Genomic DNA, 15,569 nt, shown 5'->3' with positions numbered 1-15,569 from the left:
CAAAGGCTTCCCTGGAGCTGAGGGAGGGTTAAAACGCCCTTCCCATCCCCCTGGAGGCTCCCTGGAAGCCAAAAAACGCCCTCCCAGAGCCTGTGTTGAGCCAAAAATCAGCTGGCCGGCACACACATGCACATTGGACAATGGCTCGCGTGCCAGCAAAAATCAGCTGGCCGGCACACACATGCCAGGGCAACGGCTCACGTGCCAGCAGATATGGCTGTGTGCCACCTGTGGCCCCCGTGCCATAGGTTTGCCATCACTGTCATAGGATGTACATTGGTTGAACTTTGCCCAATCAGGAATGGCTAATGCCACGGAGTGGCTGAACGTGGCTGAAGAAGCGGACGAAATAGCCAAGGGGTTTCATGCTCTGCTCGACAGTTGCTTAGTCAACGTCTGGACTTCCTCCTGGTCAGCTGGAATGTCCATTTGATTCTTTCATGTATTTTTGGATCCCTTTTCATGACAACCAGAGTTGGGAGCCGGCCAAAACAGAGCGGCTGCAGGCCAGGCCGGCTCCCTTGGGGCTCTGGTGGTATCGGGCAGTTCTGCACGTACCCAACTCATCTTCCGTTGTGGAGCTGAACTTCTGGGAACTTCTCTCCTTCCCTTTTCCCGCCTCCCTGGTCCCGCACATACCAAGGCCTTGGAGGGATCCTGGTGAAATTCCCTCGGCCGAGAGTTGGGGGAGGGCCAAGCGGGACCGAAGGTTTGAAAAACTGGGGCCCATTCTGCTCTCTTTTAAGGTGGGCTGTTATGGGTTGTGCCAAAACGGAGAAGGTTTGAGGCTTCATTTAAATAATGGAGGGGGTTCCTCTGGAGCTTTGTCCTCAGCTGCAAAGTGGCATCTGGGGAGGTCTCCCTCCCTCCCTCCCTCCCTCCCTCCATCCATCCATCAATCTATCTCTATCTCTCATTCCCTCTATCTGTTTGTCTGTCTATATATCTCTCACTCACTCCTTCCCTCTCCCTATCTATATCTATCTATCTATCTATCTATCTATCTATCTATCTATCTATCTATCTATCTATCCCTATCTCTCACTCACTCCTTCCCGCTATCTATCTATCTATCTATCTATCTATCTATCTATCTATCTATCTATCTATCTCTATCTATCTATCTATCCCTATCTCTCACTCACTCCTTCCCTCTCCTTATCTATCTATCTATCTCTATCTATCTATCTATCTATCTATCCCTATCTCTCACTCACTCCTTCCCTCTCCCTATCTATCTATCATCTATCTATCTATCTATCTATCTATCTATCTATCTATCTATCTATCCCTATCTCTCACTCACTCCTTCCCTCTCCTTATCTATCTATCTATCTATCTATCTATCTATCCCTATCTCTCACTCACTCCTTCCCTCTCCCTATCTATCTATCATCTATCTATCTATCTATCTATCTATCTATCTATCTATCTATCATCTACCTACCTACCTATCTATCTATCTATCTATCTATCTATCCTCCTCCCTCCCTCCTTCCCTCTCTCTCTCCCTTTCCTCTCCCTCTCTCCCTCTCCTCTCTCTCTCTCTATCGATCTATCTCTATCTCCCCCTCCCTCCTTTCCTTTCCTTCCCTCTCTCTCTATCTCTCCTCCCTCCCCTCCCACCTCTCCTGACCTACACATTAGGGCTGTTGTGAAGATTTAGGCCACTCTGTTTTGGTCTTTGCAAGTTAACTTGGTCCTCCGGAAGGACTTCCTTGAATGCAGCACTAATTTCTAAAAATATTAGAAGGAAACAGCCTCTCCTCCTGGTTTTGAACCGAGACCCAAACAACCCAAGCAATTCCTGAAATTTCTGGCTAAAAGTGGTACCGGATACATTCCCGCTTTGGTTTTGGTGATTCAAAGCTTTCTTTTCGTCCGCTCATCTCCTACCTGGGGGCAGTTTCACTCCAATCCCCCCTCCCCTCCTCCTCTCTTGCAGAACCAGCAAGCCAAAATAGCCCAGCTCTATTTACCTCTTGCCGGAATTCTTTTGGAAAACGTCCAGCGGTTGGCCGGGCCAGACAACTTGTATTTGTGCACCTCAATGTCCACCTCTGTGAGTAATTTTGGAGCAGGGACTTGGATCATTCCAGATGGGGGGGGGCAGACTCCCCAGCTCAATTCTCTCTCTCTCTCTCAAGTAGAATGCTTGGCTGCATAGCTAGAGGTATAACAAGCAGGAAAAGGGAGATTGTGATCCCGCTGTATAGAGCGCTGGTGAGACCCCATTTGGAATAATACTGTGTCCAGTTCTGGAGACCTCACCTACAAAAAGATACGGATCAAATTGAACGGGTCCAAAGACGGGCTACAAGAATGGTGGAAGGTCTTAAGCATAAAACGTATCAGGAAAGACTTCATGAACTCAACCTGTATAGCCTGGAGGACAGAAGGAAAAGGGGGGACATGATCGAAACACTTAAATATATGAAAGGGTTAAATAAGGTTCAGGAGGGAAGTGTTTTTAATAGGAAAGTGAACACAAGAACAAGGGGACACCATCTGAGGTGAGTTGGGGTAAAGTTCAGAAGCAACGTGAGAAAATATTATTTGACTGAAAGAGTAGTAGAGGCTTGGAACAAATTTCCAGCAGACGTGGTTGGTAAATCCACAGTAACTGAATTGAAACCTGCCTGGGATAAACATAGATCCATCCTAAGATAAAATACAGGAAAGAGTAGAAGGGCAGAGTAGATGGGCCAGGAGGTCTTTTTCTGCCGTCAATCTTCTATTGCTTCTATGTTTCTATATAATCTGATCAAGAGTGTTGCTTTTTTTTGAAAGCCAAATTTGTTTTTATCTTCTTTATTATTTTGGTTTGATTTATAGATAATGTAGCCAATCAAGGTTTATTCCTTTTCACAAAAGCTTTTGTTTGGTTATTAATTCATTGTTCTCGCCTAAAAACTGAGCAACCTGTATTGCTTGGCTGGGGGATCCCTGGAGTTGAAGTCCACCAGTCTTAAAAGTTGCCAAGTTTGGAGACTCTTGGGCCCGGTCCAATGTTTCTGAAGCTAAGGAATTTGAAACTGGGTGGATTTTAACTCCCCTCCCCGGCTCCCCAAAGGCCAAGTGCAGCAAGATTTTCAGCTTCTCTTGCTTTCTAATTTATCCTCCTGCTGTGGCTTTGCTGCGTCCCCTGAAGTCTTTTCTCCGCCTTCCCTGTAGGCCTCCCGGGATGAGTTCCTGTGCAACTTCACTTCCCCTTCCAACCGGTCAAGCCTCATTGTGGATAAAGACTCGTGTAAGGAATGCTGGGTTTAAACCCTTCCTCCACTCCCTAAACCTTGGCCCGTGGGTTACGGGGTGAAGGACAGGATTGGAAGGGACCTTGGAGGTCTTCTAGTCTAGTTCTGGTCACCGCACCTCAAGAAGGATAATAATGGAACTGGGAAAGGTGCAAAAAAGGGCAACAAGTATGATCAAGGAAATGGAGCCCCTCCCTTACGAAACCAGGTTGCAACACCTTGGTCTCTTCAGCCTTGAAAGACGGCGTTGAAGGGGGGACTTGATCAAAGGGTATAAAATCACGCATGGGATAGAAAAGGTGGATAGAGAAAAAATGTTTTCTCTATCACACAATACTAGGACGAGGGGGCCCTCCCTAAAGCTCATAGGTGAGAAAGTGAGGACAAATAAAGGGAAATATTTCTTCACCCAGAGGGTCCTTGGTTTATGGGATTCCCTTCCAGAAGAGGTCGTGACAGCTGTCAGCCTGGAGGGTTTCAAGGCAGGATGAGACAGATTCATGGATGGCAAGTGTATCATAGGTGGTTATTGAAATGGATGTCCATGTGCCGCTTCTATGTGGGTTGAGGCAGGCAGGGTTCCCTTGGGTCCCATTTGTTGGGGGTCCAGGGAAAGGGAGGCTCTTGCCTTCTCTTTCTGCTCAAGATCCCCAAGGACAATTGGGGGGCTCTTGTCTTGCAGTTTATGGCTCCGGCTTCCAGAACGGACTTTTCTTGAAGAGGGAAGACTCGCGTGGCTCCCTTGCTTCGGAAGGAACGGCCGGCTCCCCGGATCAGCCTTCCTCCAGTGAAAATGTAAAGTCGCTGTTTCGGATTTCCAGAGAGTTTGGGGAACAGAGAGTGTGGCTCTATAAGCTCCCGAGAGTCCCTGTAACCTCACAGTGGGGCGTGTTTTGCTGAAAACCAGAAGCAAATCTCGGTTTTTCCTCCAACATATCATAAAACCTGGCCACACGACCACACGATGCCACACATGGCCAATGGTTAAGCACCCACACTATCGGGTTACTACCAGTACAAATAAGGATGCTGCACTGGTCATAAAAAATGAGCTGTGCATACAGCTTTGGTCTCTGGTGCGCATGCGCACATGGCCCAGTGTGTCTTTCCATCTGTGCATGCGCAGGAGGGGACGTGAGCGCACACAGTGAACTGTAGCCATTCGCAGCCCTACTAGAACATTCCATTGGTGGTGTGTGGGCACGCATGTGCACACCCTTCAGCTTCCTGCACATCCACAGAGGCTAAGGCATGCGCATAGCATTTTGGCAATTTTTGGCATTTCCTTGCTTCTGCACATTATTGTTATTGTTATTGTTGTTGTTATTATTATTATTATTATTATTATTATTATTATTATTATTAATTAGATTTGTATGCCGCCCCACTCCAAAGACTTCTGCATGCATGGGAGCAAGGCAATGCCAAGCGAGTGAACATTGGTGCCCTCCTCGAGCTCCAGCCGCGCAGCTGTGCTCTTCTGCGCCGCGGGAGGCATCACTCGGAGCGGCAATGCACCAACTCACTCAGCCGCCCCATTGCCACCCCGAGAGATGCAGGGAGAAGCCTCCGCGGGGCCTCTCTAGGAATGTCCTGGGAGGAAACAGGGCCGGAAAAGGTGGGGAGAAGCCTCCGTGGGGCCTCTATAGGAATCTCCTGGGAGGAAACAGGGCCGAAAAGGTGGGGATAAGCCTCCGTGGGGCCTCTCTAGGAATCTCCTGGGAGGAAACAGGGCCTCCACCCTCCCCGTGGTTTCCCCAATCGCACGCCTTATTTGCTTTTACATTGACTCTTATGGGGAAAATGGCTCCTTCTTACAAACCTTTCTACTTAAGAACCTGGTCATGGAATGAATCAAGTTTGCAAGTAGAGGCAGCACTGTATTAGATACCTTTATTTAAATAGTGAAAGGGAAATGAGGGTAAAAATACCTTAATAAGGGTATTAGCTTATTTTCCTGGATCCCCTCCCTTCCTTACCCTTCTGAACTCCTTTTTTGGGGGGGGTCCTTCTCGGTCAATGCAGATGAAGAAAAGTTCCACGCGCAGCAGCCTCTCCCACTTTGGGCGGCTGGACCAGTACGAGATCCGCAGCCTTCTCGTCTGCTACCTTTACGTCGTCAAGATGCTGTCTGAAGGTCAGCCGGCTCCGTTCCCGTTTCCTGAGCTGGGGGGGGGGGGCTCCAGGGACAATGGGAGACGTCTTCAATAGTTTCAATCTTTCAATTGCAGACACCTTGTTGTCCTACTGGAACAAAATATCTCCCCAGGAGCTGATGAATGTCTTGGTTCTGCTAGAGTAAGTTTACTTCTGCTTTTTTAAGAGGTTGGAGAGAGGAAGAAGGAGACGGGCGGCATACAAATCTAATATATTATTATTATTATTATTATTATTATTATTATTATTATTATTATTATTATCATCACCTGCTGGGACTTTTAGGAGGAAGAATTCTAGGTGGCCACAGTTAGTGGGGCACAGATGTCTACTAAACATTCATTTTTTTTAAATTCGGGGTTTTTTTAATGCCGCCCTTCTCCTTAGACTCAGGCCGACTTACAACATGTTAGCAATAGCACTTTTTAACAGAACCAACCTATTGCCCCACACAATCCGGGTTCTCATTTGACCCACCTTGGAAGGATGGAAGGCTGAGTCACCTTTGAGCCAGCGGTGAGATTTGAACTGCTGACCTGCAGCTTTAGTGGCCTGCAGTACTGCACTCTACCTGCTGCGCCACCTCACCAGTTTGTGGGATGACAGCAGCTCAAGGAAGTGATAATATCCGATCAACTTTGGCAAGATGGTTGAACTTCAATTCCCAGAACTCCCCAGCCAGTCAAATGTGAATTCTGGGAATTGAATCATCCACCCATCTTCAAGTTGCACACTTTGAGAAACACTGATCTAGATGATTTAATAATAATAACAATTATTATAATAACAATAGAGTTGGAAGGGACCTTGGAGGTCTTCTAGTCTAACCCCCTGCCTAGGCAGGAAACCCTACACTACTTCAGACAGATGGTCATCCAACATCTGCTTCAAAAATTCCAGTGTTGGGGCATTCACAACCTCTGGAGGCAAGTTGTTCCACTGATTCATTGTTCCAGCTGTCAGGAAATCTCTCCTTAGTTCTAAGTTACTTCTAAGTTACTATGTTTTAGTAACCCATACGATCTGAACTTCTTCCTCTCTCTCCCTGCAGAGTCTGTCTCTTCCACTTCCGATATGTGGGGAAAAGGAACATTGCCAGGTACTGTGGAGGAAGGGGTAGGTGGGTGTGGGTGGGTTTGTTCGGTGGATATACCAGCTGGACCCTCTTGGCAGTGTTGGGCTATTCATTTATCCAATTTCGTTGCTGCCCATCTCATGGTCCAAGCGAGTTTGAATGCCGTTCCTCAAGATAAAACATTCAACTGTCCTAAACATAAAAATGGATTGAAATTACAAAAAGTAAATAACGGGGGTGGGGGGAGAGGCGAGGTGCCTTCTCTGTTAGGATACCAACCCCCTCCATCCAGAGTTTCTCCTTCAGCATCCTAGACCCTGGGTAGGCAAAGTTGGCTCTTCTATGACATGTGGACTTCAACTCCTAGAATTCCTGAGCCAATCATGCTAGCTCGGGAATTCTGGGAGCTGAAGTCCACCAGTCATAGAAGAGCCAACTTGTCCTAGACTGTCGAGAAGAAGGGAGACCAGAGAGGCTGCCCAGCCACCGAATTGCAGACCACGGAAGATTCTGCATTTAGGCATGGGGCGGTGTGGTTTGGGGCGCATTTAGAGCGATGCATGGAGCAATGAGCTCTGAATCGCTCCCCTGCAGGGTCCAGGATGGGTGGCTGTCCAAACACGCCAGCATTGACCGGAAATCCCAAACGATGCCCGTCCTCCGCAGCCGAGCGAGTACCATGCAAGCCCGGCTTCAGCACCTGAGCAGCCTGGACAGCTCTTTCACGCTGAACCACAGTAGGTGGACGGAAGGCCAGGCGAGGGCGGCCCTTGGAGGCTACCTCCGTGGATTGTCTTCCGCTCTTGCAGACAGGGTTGGGTAGGGGTGGTCTGAGATGGGGATAGGGAACATTGGCTCTTCTATGACATGTGGACTTCAACTCCCAGAATTCCTGAGCCAGCATGATTGGCTCAGGAATTCTGGGAATTGAAGTTCACAAGTCATAGAAGAGCCAACCTTCCCTACCCTTGGTTGCAGGCCCTGAACGATGAGGGTGAGAGAGGTCAGTCAGTAGATTGGCTTTTTAATCTCAGGTGCCGGCACATCGGAGGCAGACGTTGTCCATCAGGCCTTGTTGGAAGGCAACCTGACCACAGAAGTGACCTTGACGGTCCTGGATACCATCTCTTTCTTCACCCAGTGCTTCAAGGTCCGTCTCAACCTCTCCTCCCTCTCTCTCTCTCTCTGATCTTCATATGAATTAGCCCTCCTCTTCCTGAGATTTTAGTCCCTTTTTAGCGACTGCCTCATTTAACAACCCATTTACAGTTACTTTATTTTTCGGAGTATAAGACGCACCTTAGTTTTGGGGGACAAAAATAGGGGGGGGGGAAACTGCCTACCAGATATTCATTTAGTCTGGTCAGCTTCAGCACATTATATTATCCCCTGGTTAGGGCTTTAAAAAACCCTTATTTGGAGAGAGTAACAACGAAAGAGCTTGCAAGCCAATAAGAGCTGGGAACATCGTTAGCACCTGGAAAGAAACACTCAATGGAAAAACCCCTGCAAAGACTTAGGGCTTGGAAAACAATATTTGCAGAGAGTAACAGTGAAAGTGCTTGCAAGCCATTAAGAGCTGGGAACATTGTTAGCACCTGGTTAGGGCTGGAAAGAAACATTTGGAGCAAGTAGAGCAATGAAAAAAAAAACCCCTGCAAAGAATTAGGGCTTGGAAAACATTCTTCTGAAAGAGTCGTAGATGCTTGGAACAAACTCCCAGCAAACGTGGTTGGTAAATCCACAGGAACTGAATTTAAACATGCCTGGGATAAGCATAGATCCATGCTAAGATAAAATAGTACAGGAAATAGTATATAAGGGCAGACTAGATGGACCTGGAGGTCTTTTTCTGCCGTCAATCTTCTATCTTTCTTTCTTTCTTTCTTTCTTTCTTTCTTTCTTTCTCTCTTTCTCCCTTTCTTTCTTTCTTTCTTTCTTTCTTCTATGTTTCTATGTTTCTAAGATCTCGTTCTATTCCCTAGAACCAGCTTTCGAACAATGACGGACATAATCCGCTGATGAAAAAGGTGTTTGATGTCCATCTGGCATTTCTGAAGAACGGGCAGTCGGAGGCGGCTTTGAAGCACGTCTTTGCCTCTCTCAGAGCTTTCATCAACAAGGTGAGCCAATTCGTTCACCTCGCTCCTCTCTCGCTTCCCTCCCTGCTGGGATCGAAATAGATCACTTCCCCAATTCTAAGCCCTGGACTAAGAGGCACCTAGTTCCTCTTTAGGGTCAGGTTTAATTTTATCTATTTATTTTTAAGTGTCCCGGATTGTTACCAAGCATGTCGGGGGACAGGGGGAAAAAAGAGACAGGGTCTCCAAGCCCCCCCCCCCCACGAAGATGCTTTGTTCCACTCTACTAACAGCGATAGTAAAATATTAATTTTGGGCCCGGCTTCATAACACTGGGGAACAATTTGTAACACAATTTCTGATTTTTGAGCTTTTTTATAGTTAATTATGCCTGCTGGTTTGAAAACTGTAGTTAGCTTTATTCTACCGCGTCAAGTTTTTTTCTCTACACCTTATACATATAGTATAATTAATTAGGCAACCTGAGCATCAAATTGCATTTTTGACATAGCCATCTTGCTAACTTCCTGGAAAATCTTGGTGCAGTCAGCGATGAGCAGGGGGGGCAGTTCCACCAAGATTTTGAAGGTCATGGAGGCAGGGGATCACGGTAGATGGGGTGGACATAGGATGGCTGACTATTGTTGGAGCATCAAGTGAGTCTTTAGGCCTCATTTTGCAGGAGGGCAAGAAGTGGGTAACTGATTATTATTATTATTTATTTATTTATTATTATTTATTAGATTTGTATGCCGCCCCTCTCCACAGACTCGGGGCAGCTCACAACAGTGATAAAAACAATACATGGTAACAAATCTAATAATTAAAATCTAAAATAACAGTTTTACATTAAAAAGTCTAAAAAGAAAAAGACCCCAGTATATAAAATACATACACACAGTCATATCATACACAAAGCTACATAGGCAAGGGGAGATGTCTCAGTTCCCACATGCCTGACGGCAGAGGTGGGTTTTAAGAAGCTTAGGAAAGGCCAGGAGGGTGGGGGCAATCCTAATCTCTGGGGGGAGCCACCACAGAGAAGGCTCTTCCCCTGTGTCCCACCAGACGATATTGTTTAGTCCAGTGTTTTTCAACCAGTGTGCCGGGGCACACTAGTGTGCCGCGAGACATGGTCAGGTGTGCCGCGAAGCTCAGAGAGAGAAAGAAAGCAAGAGAGAAAGAGAACAAGAGAGAGAGAAAGAAAGAAAGCAAGAGAGAGAGAGAGAAAGAAAGCAAGAGAGAAAGAGAACAAGAGAGAGAGAGAGAGAAAGAAAGCAAGAGAGAGAGAGAGAAAGAAAGCAAGAGAGAAAGAGAACAAGAGAGAGAAAGAAAGCAAGAGAGAGAGAAAGAGAACAAGAAAAAGAAAGCAAGAGAGAGAGAAAGAGAGAGAAAGAAAGCAAGAGAGAGAGAGAAAGAGAGGGAGGGAAGGAGAGAGAGAGAAAGACATAGAGGGAGGTAGGGAGGGAGAGAGAGAGCAAAAAGGAGAGGAAGGAAGGAAGGAAGGAAGAGAAAAAGAGGGATGGAGAGGGAAAGAAAGAGGGATGGAGAGAGAGGGAGGGAGAAATAATGTGAAAGGGAGGAAGAGAGAGAGAATTTTTTTGTCCAAACTTTTTTTAGCGCCCCCCCCCCCCACCCCGCTCAATGTGCCCCAGGGTTTCATAAATGTAAAAAATGTGCCGCAGCTCAAAAAAGGTTGAAAGTCACTGGTTTAGTCGACGGGACCCGGAGAAGACCAACTCTGTGGGACCTAACCAGCCGCTGGGATTCGTGTGGCAGAAGGCAGTCTCGCAGATGCCAGTCTAAAGATGAGGCCGTGAAGAAGAGGTCCTTCCAAGATGGTCCAGGGCCTCCTCTTCCCAAGGTGACCCTTCCTTCTCCTCCTTTTACTCCTCCAGTTCCCAGCCGCCTTCTTCAAGGGAAGGGTGACCATGTGCTCTGCCTTCTGCTATGAGGTCCTGAAGTGTTGCACGTCCAAGCTCAGCTCCACGCGGAGCGAGGCCTCTGCCCTCCTCTACCTCCTCATGAGGAACAACTTTGAGTTCACCAAGCGGAAGACCTTCTTAAGAACTCACCTGCAGGTCAGTGGAAGGGGGTTTGCAAAACTGTGCGACCTCCGCTAGCTCTCTTGGCCGGTTCACCATCTGCTTCCTCACTCTTAGAAATATTCCTGCCTTTAAATATGTTCAAGGGTTAAATAAGTTTCAGGAGGGAAGTGTTTTCAATAGGAAAGTGAACCCAAGAACATGGGGGGCACAATCTGAGGTTAGTTGGGGGAAAGATCAGAAGCAACATGAGAAAATATCATTTGGAAGAGGAGTAGATCCTTGGAACAAACTTCCAGCAGACGTGGTTGGTAAATCCACAGTCACTGAATTTGAACATGCCTGGGATAAACATAGATCCATCTTAAGATAAAATACAGGAAATAGAAGGGCAGACTAGATGGACCAGGAGGTCTTTTTCTGCCGTCAGTCTTCTATGTTTCTTCCTTCCTTCCTTCCTTCCTTGCTTCCTTCCTTCCTTCCTTCCTTCCTTCCTTCCTTCCTTCCTCCCTCCCTCCCTCCCTCCCTCCCTCTCTCTCTCTCTTTCTTTCTTTCTTCAGGAACTGAATGTAAACATGCCTGGGATAAACATAGATCCATCCTAAGACAAAGTACAGGAAATGGTATTGAGGGCAGACTAGGTGGACCAGGAGGTCTTTTTCTGCCGTCAGACTTCTATGTTTCTATGTTTCTTTGTCGCTTGGTGCAGAGAAGGAAAGTGGGAAACGTCTTCTCTTACAAGACGACCTGATCTGTCGGCTTGTATGTATGTATGTTGGCTTGCATGGATGGCAGGCTATTTCAAGAGATGTTGAGAGTTGTTAACCTGATCCTACGTAGCTTCTGCTCCAGTAATCTCACGCTACTAACCAGAGCATACAAAACTTTTGCCAGACCAATCCTTGAATGCAGACTCATCTGTCTGGAACCCACACCGCATTTCGGACATAAACACTCTAGAAAACGTCCAGAAATACTACTTTACTAGAAGAGCCCTCTACTCCTCCGCTCGCAACAGTATACCCTACACAACTGGACTTACAATTCTAGGTTTAGAAAGCTTAGAACTACGTCGCCTTAAGCATAGCCCATAAAATCATCTCCTACAACATCCTTCCACTCAATACTTCAGCTTCAACCACAGCAACACACGAGCACACAACAGATACAAACTTAAAGTAAACTGCTCTAAACCCGACTGCAGGAAATACAACTTTAGTAACTGAGTAGTTGATGCATGGAACTCACTACCAGACTCTGTAGTGTCATCACCTAACCCCCAAAACTTTACCCTTGGACTGTCCCCTGTTGACCCCTCACGATTCCTAAGAGGTCAGTTAGGGGCATGCATAAGTGCACCAGGGTGCCTCCCGTCCCCTGTCCTAATGTTTCCCTCTTACTAGTATCATGTACTGTATATAAACATTGTTATATCTTTGTATGCTACCAATTTGATTTGATTAGATTTGATTTGATTTATTGGATTTGTATGCCGCCCCTCTCCGGAGACTCGGGGCGGCTAACAACAATAATAGAACAGTATACACAATAATCCAATAGTAAAAACAATTAAAAACCCATTAAAGTAAAAACCAAACATACATACAGACATACCATGCATAAAATTGTAAAGGCCTAGGGGAAAAGAATATCTCAGTTCCCCCATGCCTGACGGCAGAGGTGGGTTTTAAGAAGCTTACGAAAGGCAAGGAGGGTGGGGGCAATTCTAATCTCTGGGGGGAGTTGGTTCCAGAGGGCCGGGGCCGCCACAGAGAAGGCTCTTCCCCTGGGTCCCGCCAAGCGGCATTGTTTAGTTGACGGGACCCAGAGAAGACCCACTCTGTGGGACCTAACTGGTCGCTGGCAAAACAAATAAATAAATATGTTACCTTCACATTTGTGAGAAATTTGCACTTGTGATTTGAGGAAAGTTGAAAATAGGGAGGAAGAAGAAAAGCAGAAGTTTTGTTAGGAGAAATTGGATTCTCATTGTCTGAATTTCACTTTGACTCCAGAGCCTGTAGGTCAGCCTTACCTGGTGGACCAGACAGGAAACATGACCAGTTGAGCAATTTCCACTTTCTTGTAAGGTTAAGTAACAGTCTGAAAGTACAGGGCCTCCTCCTGTCTCCTATAGAGCCTGAGAAACTAGAGAGGGTGTTCAGTTTCTTCCTCATCTGTTGTGCAGCCGTGGGCTACGCTGTCTCTTAACTGACCGTTCTCTAGGCAGCAGAGAAACATAGAAGCCTAGAAAAGATTGACGGCAGAAAAAGACCTCCTGGTCCATCTAGCCTGCCCTGAGACTCTTTCCTGCATTTGATCTTAGGATGGATCTATGTTTATTCCAGGCATGTTTACATTCAGTGACTGTGGATTGACCAACTACGTCTGCTGGGAGTTTGTTCCAAGCATCTACTACTCTTTCAGTCAAATAATATTTTCTCACATTGCTTCTGATCTTTCCCCCAACTAACCTCAGATGGTGCAACCCTTGTTCTTGGGTTCACTTTCCTATTAAAAACACTTCCCTCTTGAACCTTATTGAACCCTTTCACATATTTAAATGTTTCGATCGTGTCCCTACTTTCCCTTCTGTCCTCCAGACTAGACAGATGGAGTTCATGAAGTCTTTCCTGATAGGTTTGATGCTTTGAGTACCATTTGTTGGGGGTCAGAAGAAAGGGAGGGCTTTGCCTTCTCCTTCTGCTCAAGATTCCCATGGACAATTGATGGGCCACTGTGGGACACAGAATGCTGGACTCGATGGGCTTTGACCTGATTCAGCAGGGCTCTTCTTAGGTTCTTATGTTCTTATGCTTGAGACCTTCCACCATTTTTGTAGCCCGTCTTTGGACCCGTTCAGTTTTTATCAATATATTTTTGTATGTTTTTGTATTTTGTCAACGTGTCACCTCCCTAATTCCAAACTTCTCTACTAGATCATTATCGCGGTGAGCCAGTTGATAGCCGACGTGGCGCTCAGTGGCAGCTCACGTTTCCAGGAATCGCTCTCAATTATCAATAATTTTGCCAACAGCGACCGGCCGGTGAAGGTGGGTTTGGTTTAGTGGAAGAAAGTTTTTCTCCTTGGGTAGCATTAGAAATTGCCGTTTGATAGCATCTTCTGGGGAGCTCTGGCCACTACAGCTAGCACTTCAGAGGAGGCTTCCAACCTGATCCCACCGTGGAATCTGCCCCTGTAGCTGCCTTCTCTCTCTCTTCTGTACAGTGGTACCTCTACCTACAAACATGCCTCTACTTACGAAATTTTCTAGATAAGAACCGAGTGTTCAATATTTTTTTTGCCTCTTCTCAAGAACCATTTTCCACTTACACACCCGAGCCTCCAAAACTGTAACCGGAAAAGGCGGGGGGAAGCCTCCGTGGGGACTCTCTAGGAATCTCCTGGGAAGAAACAGGGCCCCCACCCTCCCTGTGGTTTCCCCAACCGGACGCATTATTTGCTTTCACATTGATTCCTATGGGGAAAATTGCTGCTTCTTACAAACTTTTCTACTTAAGAACCTGGTCACGGAACGAATGAAGTTCGTAAGTAGAGGGACCACTGTATTTTTAAATGCTTTCTGGTTTGGCCAGCAACTTCTGGAGTTATCCAGGATGGTCTTTGGGATGTGATAGAAGATCGGTCAAAAGGTCCCTGAGGGGAAGGAGAAAACCCCACCCCAACCAGGGGTCATTGGGAAGAGCCCCTGGGCCTCCTCTTGGCCCAGTTGACCGTCTTTTCTGGTTCTACTGCTGGAGGAGCAGCCTTGAGAAGGTAGACTGGAGATGGGAGAAAGGGCCCTTGAAGGCTCTTCTCCTAATGGATGTTCTCTTCTTCTCTGGCAGGCAACCACCTTCCCTTCCGAAGTCAAGGACCTGACCAAGAGGATCCGCACGGTGCTAATGGCCACGGCCCAGATGAAAGAGCACGAGAAGGACCCTGAGATGTTGGTTGACCTCCACTTCAGCTTGGCCAAGTCTTACGCCAGCACTCCGGAGCTGCGGAAGACCTGGCTGGACAGCATGGCCAAGATCCACGTCAAAAACGGGGATTTCTCGGAGGTAAATTCTCAAAGAATGTCATCGGGTGGGGCTTAGGGAAGAGACTTCTCTGGGGTGGCCCCAGCCCTTTGCAATGAACTCCTTCTGGAGATACATATGGTCCCCTCCCTCCCGGCCTTCTGCAAAGTTTTGAAGACCCATCTTTGCCAGGCCATGAGTATGGAGATCAATTCCAGCCGTAGCCATGAATGATTGATTAGGTGAACGTAGATGCTTGTGTTGGGATGAACAGAGGTTTTTTTTAATTCAGTTTTCATAGTAATTTTTAATATTAAATTTCTATATATGTGTATTGTACTATGTTATGTTCTACGCTGCCGTGAATTGTCTGAGAAGGGCGGCATACAACTCTTAATAATAATAATAATAATAATAATAATAATAATAATAATAAGCGCTTGGGAAGCGCCCGACTGGGGATGAAATCCAGCATGGTGATCTCGTTTGCTGTGTTGTATTGATGATGATGATGATGATGATGATGATGATGATGATGATAATAATAGCAGCAACTAAAAAGGAATCGTCAATCTGAGTATTGCATTGGCAGTTCTGTGTTAGCAAAAACTTCAAAAGAGAAGGATTTAGGGGTAGTGATTTCTGACAGTCTCAAAATGGGTGAGCAGTGTGGTCGGGCGGTAGGAAAAGCAAGTAGGATGCTTGGCTGCATAGCTAGAGGTATAACAAGCAGGAAGAGGGAGATTGTGATCCCCTTATATAGAGCGCTGGTGAGACCACATTTGGAATAATACTGTGTTCAGTTCTGGAGACCTCACCTACAAAAAGATATTGACAAAATTGAAGGGGTCCAAAGACGGGCTACAAGAATGGTGGAAGATCTTAAGCATAAAACATATCAGGAAAGACTTCATGAACTCAATCTGTATAGTCT

The 15,569-nt window shown here is 46.5% G+C and overlaps 1 protein-coding gene across 1 annotated transcript in view; it reads left to right on the top strand.

Moving 5' to 3' along the window:
* The window catches only part of DOCK11 (dedicator of cytokinesis 11), an 86,420-nt gene that overhangs the window by 44,302 nt on the left and 26,549 nt on the right, over positions 1 to 15,569 (top strand). The window contains exons 32-43 of the mRNA XM_070760033.1: positions 1,946 to 2,062; positions 3,175 to 3,250; positions 3,937 to 4,049; positions 5,280 to 5,391; positions 5,486 to 5,552; positions 6,463 to 6,510; positions 7,081 to 7,223; positions 7,521 to 7,636; positions 8,472 to 8,609; positions 10,466 to 10,648; positions 13,552 to 13,665; positions 14,462 to 14,677. Of these exons, the coding sequence (XP_070616134.1) occupies positions 1,946 to 2,062; positions 3,175 to 3,250; positions 3,937 to 4,049; positions 5,280 to 5,391; positions 5,486 to 5,552; positions 6,463 to 6,510; positions 7,081 to 7,223; positions 7,521 to 7,636; positions 8,472 to 8,609; positions 10,466 to 10,648; positions 13,552 to 13,665; positions 14,462 to 14,677 (1,443 nt within the window). The remainder of the gene's footprint in view (positions 1 to 1,945; positions 2,063 to 3,174; positions 3,251 to 3,936; positions 4,050 to 5,279; positions 5,392 to 5,485; positions 5,553 to 6,462; positions 6,511 to 7,080; positions 7,224 to 7,520; positions 7,637 to 8,471; positions 8,610 to 10,465; positions 10,649 to 13,551; positions 13,666 to 14,461; positions 14,678 to 15,569) is intronic.

The sequence above is a fragment of the Erythrolamprus reginae genome, chromosome 8 (assembly GCF_031021105.1).
Source record: "Erythrolamprus reginae isolate rEryReg1 chromosome 8, rEryReg1.hap1, whole genome shotgun sequence".
NCBI lineage: Eukaryota > Metazoa > Chordata > Lepidosauria > Squamata > Dipsadidae > Erythrolamprus > Erythrolamprus reginae.
This window is presented reverse-complemented; position numbering and strand designations above follow the sequence as displayed.